The sequence below is a fragment of the Castor canadensis genome, chromosome 18, assembly GCF_047511655.1.
Source record: "Castor canadensis chromosome 18, mCasCan1.hap1v2, whole genome shotgun sequence".
Classification (NCBI taxonomy): Eukaryota; Metazoa; Chordata; class Mammalia; order Rodentia; family Castoridae; genus Castor; species Castor canadensis.
This window is the reverse complement of record NC_133403.1, coordinates 11,559,053-11,566,558: the sequence shown is the minus strand read 5'-3', so window position 1 is coordinate 11,566,558 and position 7,506 is coordinate 11,559,053. Positions and strand designations below refer to the sequence as shown.

At 51.8% G+C, this 7,506-nt stretch overlaps 2 protein-coding genes across 5 annotated transcripts; one reads left to right on the top strand and one right to left on the bottom strand.

Moving 5' to 3' along the window:
* The first annotated feature begins 2,102 nt into the window (after positions 1 to 2,102).
* C18H22orf15 (chromosome 18 C22orf15 homolog) lies at positions 2,103 to 5,271 on the top strand. Of its 4 annotated transcripts, none has more exons than XM_074060676.1 (5): positions 2,103 to 2,648; positions 3,357 to 3,443; positions 3,531 to 3,662; positions 3,889 to 3,963; positions 4,048 to 5,183. In XM_074060676.1, exons 1-5 carry the CDS (start codon positions 2,624 to 2,626, stop codon positions 4,185 to 4,187), a joined length of 459 nt encoding a protein of 152 aa, XP_073916777.1. In that variant the 5' UTR covers positions 2,103 to 2,623; the 3' UTR covers positions 4,188 to 5,183. The 4 variants fall into 4 exon arrangements, with proteins under 4 accessions (XP_073916777.1, XP_073916775.1, XP_073916776.1 ...); XM_074060675.1 differs by lacking the exon at positions 2,103 to 2,648 and having other exon boundaries at positions 3,110 to 3,443; positions 4,048 to 4,197; positions 5,140 to 5,271; XM_074060674.1 differs by having other exon boundaries at positions 3,531 to 3,963; positions 4,048 to 4,180.
* Positions 5,271 to 7,107, bottom strand: Chchd10 (coiled-coil-helix-coiled-coil-helix domain containing 10). The gene is made up of 4 exons (XM_020182671.2): positions 6,947 to 7,107; positions 6,483 to 6,693; positions 5,535 to 5,682; positions 5,271 to 5,438 (listed from the first exon to the last, which is right to left on the bottom strand). Exons 1-4 carry the CDS (start codon positions 6,985 to 6,987, stop codon positions 5,419 to 5,421), a joined length of 420 nt encoding a protein of 139 aa, XP_020038260.1. The 5' UTR covers positions 6,988 to 7,107; the 3' UTR covers positions 5,271 to 5,418.
* Between the last annotated feature and the right edge of the window lie 399 nt (positions 7,108 to 7,506).

Here is a 7,506-nt window from a genome sequence, read left to right as displayed (position 1 = left end):
TCTGGGTCTAGGCACTAGAGTGTCCACAGTTAGAGCTTTCTGAGCTGTGTTTTGTAGGATATGGGTCACCAGAAAACTACTCCATATTTAAATAAATTTGGAGAATGCTGCCATCCAAAGAAAAGTGCTTATCTAGGGGCAGAATGGATCAATGGTGAGCTTCATGAAGGACCCAGTCTTCCTCTCACCTTGCCATCCAGAAATCTGCCTGCAGAGGGAAAGACAAATGACCTAATAATGGGGGCACCTACCCAGAACTCTGGCTGGAGGGATCTAGTAGAGGATGTGGAACAAGGGTATGAAACAGAAGCAGAGAGAGGGAGGGAAAGCAGTAGGTGAGAAGGAAAGAGAAAGAATGAGGAAGAGACAGAGGGGAAAAGTCAATTAAAGGATAGACCCAGATAAAGAAGAAAAAAAAAAACCCAGATTAAGTGTGAAAACAGAGAGACAGAAAGAGATGAAAGACAGAAGAGAAAGGAAGAGAAATAGGCAAGTGAAAGAGACAAGGGATGATGGCAAGAGCTGGTGAGAAAGCTGAGGTGTAGCTCAGTGGGAGAGTACTCACTTAACTTGGGTTACTGATAAGAATGAAAAGAAGGAAAAAGAAGAAAAGGAGGATCAAGGAGGGAGGAAGAAGAAGAGAAGAGAAGGGCTGGTAAGAGAGACTAATGAGTAGTGAGAACTAACAAACAGGTGCTTGTGACCTGCTATGCATCCAAGAGACCCAGAGACAAGAAGATAGAAAGCAGAACAATGCAAAATGGTGAGGAGACACTGGAAAACATATTAACAGTTTCTTATACGGTTAAACATACACTCACTAGATAACCCAGCAATTCCTCTTGTATTTTCTAGACTGGAGAAATGAAAACATCTGCTCACACAAGAACCAGTAGGCAAATGTTCATACTGGCTTTGCTTATAATCTCCCAAAACTAAAAATAAACCAAAATGACAGCAGTTGAATGGTCCAACCACCTGCAGTACAGACAATGGACCACTCCTCATCATAAGAAGGAACTATTGATGTACACAATAACTTGGATGAATTTCAAACGCATTGTGCTGAGTCAAAGAAGCCAGGCGCAATAGACTCCATATTGTCTGATTCCATTTGTATGACATTATGGAAAAGGCAAGAACAAAAAAACAGAACAGTGGATGCCAGTGACTAGGGTAAACTACGTCAACCTAAATAACAATTAGAGAGAGATTATCTAAAGATTAAGTTTATTTGGGAATAGAATAATATTGCAATGGGAATACCTGTGTTTATAGTAAACTATAATACCAGCTTATAGTAAACTATAAGCTATTCAAGGGGGTTGAGGCAAGAGGAAACTTTTAAAGGTGAAATGGATTACATAAAATATTTTGAAACAATAATCCTTGGCTACAAGGATCAATAACAGGGGTGGCATGAGTCCAAGATTCAACACATAGTTTTTGGGCAGACATCCTTGCAGAAGTATTTGAGTAAGGTTGTGGTGGCCTTTGTACAAGGTTGTGGTTTTGGCAGAACCTTTTGAGTGGCTCTTGTTATCAGACATATATGCATGGGATTCCCTCCTCCTGTAACCTCCCGATTTTAATTATTTGGGGCAGGGAAAGGGGTTAGGGCTTGATAAAAAGTGATTTAATTTTTATATAGGCAACTTTCACAACACAAAGAGGCACAAAAGAATTGGGGGGTGGTGGTAATGGAAATGTTCTGTATTCAGTCTGTGGTGGTTGATTTTATTACATTAGTCAAAATGAAAATGCCAGAGGTGAAGTTGTGTGCCTGTAATCTCAGGCTGGGTGGGACAAGAGTGTCATGAGTTCAGAGCCATCCTGGGCGAAGTTAGGGAGACTGTTTCAAAACAAACAAATGAACAAATTAAAAGACAAAACAAAGGGCTAGGATCCTAGCTTAAGGTATAGAGCACTTGCCTAGCTCTGGGTTCAATAAACACACACACACACACACACACACACACACACACCTGAAAACATAGAAAAGGGTAGATTTTACTGTATGTAAATTATACCTCAATAAACTTTATTAACAAGAAAGGAAAAGAAACAAGGACAGAGGAGCTGGAAGGCTGGGAGAGAGGAAAGATAGCACAGGAAGAGGACCTTGAGTTGGTAGAAAGCCTGCAGAGGTTGGTGAGATAGTGACACACACACCCTCTCCAGCCTGGGCGCTATCTCTTTCTAAAGGGGGAATGTGGTCTCTGAAGCTGTCATCCCACATCCCTGGACCTCCCAGTTTGGAGACCCCACTATGGGCCAGGCCAGAACTCCGCCTCAAAGAATGACTGCCCAGCTAGGTTCTGTTACCCGGATACTGGGGGATAAAGCATTTCCTGCCTCGATGTCTGGGCCGCTCCCACTGCCATGGAGACCAGCTTGGGAGCTGGGAGAGCTGCTCTGGCCCAGCAAGCAGCAGAAGGAAGAGGAGGACAGAGGGTCTTGGACTAGCTGACTAGGTGGCTAAGCAGGGCCCTGGGCCTCACAGGTACACATCTCCGCAACAGGGTGGAACCTCGGAGTAGATCTCATTCCCAGGTTCCTTCCCGAGTGGGAAGTCAGGAGTCAGGGAAATCAAAGCCCCTTGATCTGGCTTCTCTCTGCGGCCATGTTTATCACGGTGATGTTTGGAGGTAAGTGGGGTCCCGGGTCCCGGAAGATGAATGGGGGAAGGGCACATCCAGGGGGTGCCTCCCTCCGCCCTGCGGAAGCAGCGACTGAGAGGAGGGGTGCAGATGAGGGAGGGATGGACGCTTGGAGAAGCAGCTCTGAGACGAGGCAAAGCGAGCGCCTGGAGCGATTCCCTTGAAGGGGAACCCGGGCAGGGTCCTGCCTGGGCAATTCACGCGGGTTCCTCCCAGCTAGCGCCCGCCATGCCACCGTGCAGCCCGTTTTTAAACTGCACGGTTTCCTCGCCATCAGTTTGTGGTCCTCAAGCTTCAGCTTACATCAGACATCCGAAGATGTAGTAGTATATTCTCCACCCCCCAGGCGCAAAGCGGGTCTACCGGGAGGTGGGCCTGGCGTGGAAGGTGGGATTAGAGCGAGGGGCGGTTCTGGTGCTCTGGGGCGGGGTCGAGGCGGGGGGAGGAGGGAGAAGCAGGGAAGGAGCCCGGCCAGTCCCTCACCGGAAGCAGAAGTTGTGGCCCCCATCCCCCATATCTCAAGATGGATGGAGTGGTCTCAGACGCAGTTGGAGTTGCCCGGGCAATTGTGCCCGGGGCACACTCCTAACCCCATAGTCTTTGTTGGATCTTTGGGGAGGGGAGAGATGGGAAGGAAAGTTCCCTGAATGGGGAGAAAAGGGATCCCACCCACTCACCTCTGCCCCTCCCTCACAGCCGGCTGCTGGGAGCTTGTGAACCCCTGGTGCAGCCTGGTGACTCTCACTGCCCACCTGAAGCAGAGAGGGCAGGTTTCCCCAGAAGGTGAGGAGACAAAAGGTCTGGACAGAGGGGGCTGAGGGTCCCCAGGCAAGAGCGCCATCCCCACCCAGCCTCTCTATGCCCTCCCAGCAACCATTGCCCTCTTGGCTGAGGATGGGCAGCTGGTGAACCTGGGAGAAGACCTGGAGACTTCCCCCATCCCCAACATGGGTAGTTCCCTGCTGGAGGAACGAGGGACCTATGTCCTGGTGCACATCGTTAGTAAGTGGGGCCCAAGACTCTCTTTTGCAGCTAAATTGGATTGTAAGGGAGGCATAGACCACCCAAGACCCTTTCTCACCACCCACTTTGTCCACCTAGTCCCAACCTGTCCCTTACCAAATCCTTATCCTAACCTCAAGCCTGGGCTAGCAAACAGATCCAGAAAGGTAGGGTGGAGACCATCAGGCCAGTCAGGGGTCCTTTGTCCTCTCTCCACACTCCACAGTGGGAGAGAATGGAGCCCCCACCCGCTATGAGTCCCTGTTGGAAAACCTGGAAGACCAGTGTCCAGAACTGGCAGGTGAGTGTCAAGAGTAGAGCTGGGGGAGGGGGCAGGGAGCACATCTCCCCAGCTTTCACCAACACGGCTTCCTGGGTCTTCCAGAGGAGCTGCGCTGGCTGTCAGGTCTCCCTGCCACATGTAATGGCCGAAGGAGACGCACTGGCACTAGACGTGGCCACCAGGAGCAAGCCCCCACTTCAAGGTCCCGAAGAATGGGCTCCCTGCAGTCCAGGACCCGTTAGCTGGAGCCAGGTACAAAGGAGATACGGACACAACCAGGAAGTTACACGGAGAAGTGTGACCCCTTTCCTGGAGAACAGACTCAAGTATATGCTGAGAAAGGTAGACTGTCAGTATCAACCCCATACTTGTCTACTCCCAAGATGGAACACCTTGTACTCAGAGCAGGTCCCAGAATGCCATTGGAATGTGACCATCCTAAGGACAGGGATACCCTCAGTGCTTAGGAGCCTTGGAAGGTGTGAAACACAGTGCTCAGTGAACAACTGCTGAATGAACTCAGGGAACGTGGTGCAACAGGGTATGATGGAGCAGGCATTGAAGAGCCTACTCCTCTGTTCTGCTCCACTTTATGACCTGGCACAACAAAGTCAAGTGGCCAAACTGGACCTGGATCCAAGGGGGCTGGTCCTGATCTCAGCCTCATGTGATCAGCTAAAACAGACAGCAGCTCAGCAGGATTCCTCTTTCAGAATCTGGAATTACTGAGAAGTTGCATCAGCAAGAGGGGCAAAGTCACAGACAGATGTAAAGCCCTAAAATGCTGATGCAAAGAAAGGGATTCAGAAGCAGAAACAAGAAGGGTGGAGAGGTTGGGCGCTGGTGCTCATGCCTGTAATCCTAGCTACTCAGGAGGCAGAGATCAGGAGGATCGCAGTTTGAAGCCAGCCCCAGGCAAGTACTTAGAGACCCCATCTCAAAAAATCCCATCACATTAAAGGGCTGTAAGAGTGACCCAAGAGGTAAAAACCTAGCAAGCATGAGGCCGAGTTCAAACCCCAGTGCCACCAAAAAAAAAAACAGAAGTGTGGAAGAGGTAGGTCTCCTGTAGTTGGAGACAACAGGTTTCTCCTGGGACTCCAGCCCCCAGAGTCTGATACCCTTCGGGTCACCTAGTAATGACTCCACATTCAGCTGTCCAAAGTAGTCTATCCTTGGCTACCCACATTGCAGATTTCAACAAGGCTCCTCCTGCCCACCCAAGATGCCTGTTTAAGATGAAACACAGCACACCACAATGAACCCACCTCAACAGCCAGGATACACAGGCCAGGTGGGATAAGAGGGCACACAGCAGGCTGTGATCTAAAATAAACTCTTTAATTGCACATTTGCGTCCTGTGTTATTCATGGGTCAAGAAACCCCCTCCTTACTCCCAGGTACAATCTGTCATCATGGTCTGGCCGTCAGTGAGGAGATAGGGTGAGTGCAAGGCTATGACCCAGGACTCTTCAGGGTAGGGAGCTCAGACCTGTGGAAGCAGCAGGAAGCATAGGCTGGAGGTCAGTCTGCAGGTGCAAGGTCTGTCCCTTCCAATCCCCATCTGGATCAGGGTCTAATTGCTTACCATGGTTGTACTTGCACTGCTTCAGAGCCTCACTGAAGCCCTCACACAGGGTCAAGTCACTCTGAGTGGTCGAGCAGTCCAAGAACTGCTTGATCTCATAGGAGCAGGGCCCCATCTGTAGAGGCTGGGGGGCAGCACGGGCAGGGGCCTTGGGAGACATTGCAAGAGGCAGCAGGGTCAGCTCAGTTCACATGCAAAGGTGGGTTCCAAAGCTGGAGGCTGCCTACCCCTTCCCACATCCACAACCCAGATGCCCCAAAGGTCAGTCCCAGGAAGGTTGGATGACCCAGTGCCAGCTTGCCCCTGTCTAGCCTGTGCTGTTCTATCTGTGAAACAGAGTGAGCCAGTAGCCCTCGAAAAGCCAGTTAACCCAAGCAGACAGGGTTCCCTACTCACTCAAAATAGGTATGATGAGCAGGTGAGGGGAAGGGAGGAGAACGCTCCAGAAAAGCCCTGTAGTCTTGGCAAGGACACTGAGTATGAGCCCCACCCCAACAAATTCTAGAACCTTTCTGGCTTAGCCACACTGATCTTCATGACCCTTGACCCAGCTGCTAAGTCACATTTGGATTTGGCTCAGGGCTGGTAAGGAGTGATGGGGCCCGGATGGGGAATAGGTCATCAGGGAACAGGAGCCATGGTTATTGGTTGTTCTTCACCTTTGAGTCCAGCAGCTATAATACTGGACCTGGGTGAGAACAGGGCTTGGAAAATTCAACAGTTCCCACTTTCTTCCACTAGGGTTAGGTATCCTTGAGCAAGTTTCTGAGCCCTTCTGTGTCTGGGTTTTCCCCATCTTTAAAGAGCTGGTTGGTGTCAGGGAACCTGCTTTCAAGGGATGTGAGGAATGGGCCTGAGGCAATTCTGATCACTCCTCACTGGACAATTAAGCAGTTCCCTATGTGGCCTTGAGTGAATCCTGCCTCAGTTTCTCTGGGCCATGCTCACCTGCTGGACAACAGGCTGGGCAGGTTCCGAGCCTCCCCCACTGAAGGCTCCGGTCAGGGCGCTGCCCACGACATGTCCCACAGCAGAGCCCACGGCTACCCCAGCGGCTGTGGATGCCATCTGCGCCATGAGGCCAGGCTGGCCCGACTGGACAGGAGCCGGGGAGACTGCTGAGGGCGGTGGGTGCGCAGGAGGGTGGGCGGCAGGGCGGCTGCAAGCGTAGAGGAAAATATGGTTAATACTGTCTGGATGCAAGCCAGAGGCCTGAGGGGCCTGAAGCTCCTGGAAACGAACCCTCTACTCCAGGGGTGGTGGATGACCCCGGTCTTAGACACGTGTTGATGCACCTCTGCCCCTCCCCCCTCCCACAAAGATGGCGCAGACGCAGCCAAGGTCACTCTGCGGACGCCCTTGGGGGGAGTACCCACGCTTCCCTTGGCCCCTCCCCATGGGACCCCTCACACCTGGCTGGCCGGGCAGCAGCGCTGCGGCTTCCCCGAGGCATGGTAGCAGCGGTTGGACACGAACGCAAGAAACAGCGACCGTAGCAGCAGATCTATGTCGGGGACAAACACCGCAGCGCTTGTCACATTGGTCAAAGGGGCGGGATCTTGGGCGGAGCCTTATTGACACGCCCCCATTGGGGAGTGGCACTTACCCCAACATCCCACCGTCACCATTCTCAGTACCGCGCACCGCTTCCTTCCTACACCTCCTGGTCTTCCATGCCCGCCTCAACTAGAAAGGGGGTGCTGCGCCCTCCCTGGCTCTAGAGAGCTTTGGGGACACGGGCCAATGTCAAAAACCGCCTAAGGCTTAGGCAGGGACAACAAGGCCAGGTCTTTCTGTTGGAAGGAACACAGCAGAGCTCAGGGAGTAGAGTTGGGAAGTTGTCGCTAACCTTCCAATCAAGGAGGAGAAAGGGAGGCGACAAGCTGAGGCCAGCCAGGGAGGGGACCGGGAAGACCTGCAGCGACCCGTCCCCAGAATCCCCGCTAGGGGGCGTTCCAATCCCTCTTTAATT

Excerpts from the sequence above, each read along its gene's own strand:
- C18H22orf15 (XM_074060674.1), top strand. The coding sequence starts at position 2,624 with ATGTTTATCACGGTGATGTTTGGAG. Across the intron at positions 2,649-3,356 it reads TATCACGGTGATGTTTGGAG|CCGGCTGCTGGGAGCTTGTG; the intron begins GTAAGTGGGGTC and ends CCTCCCTCACAG. Across the intron at positions 3,444-3,530 it reads AGGGCAGGTTTCCCCAGAAG|CAACCATTGCCCTCTTGGCT; the intron begins GTGAGGAGACAA and ends ATGCCCTCCCAG.
- Chchd10 (XM_020182671.2), bottom strand. The coding sequence starts at position 6,987 with ATGCCTCGGGGAAGCCGCAGCGCTGCTGCCCGGCCAGCCAG. Across the intron at positions 5,683-6,482 it reads CCCAGCCTGTTGTCCAGCAG|GCCCCTGCCCGTGCTGCCCC; the intron begins GTGAGCATGGCC and ends ATGTCTCCCAAG. Across the intron at positions 5,439-5,534 it reads GCAGTGCAAGTACAACCATG|GTCTGAGCTCCCTACCCTGA; the intron begins GTAAGCAATTAG and ends CTGCTTCCACAG.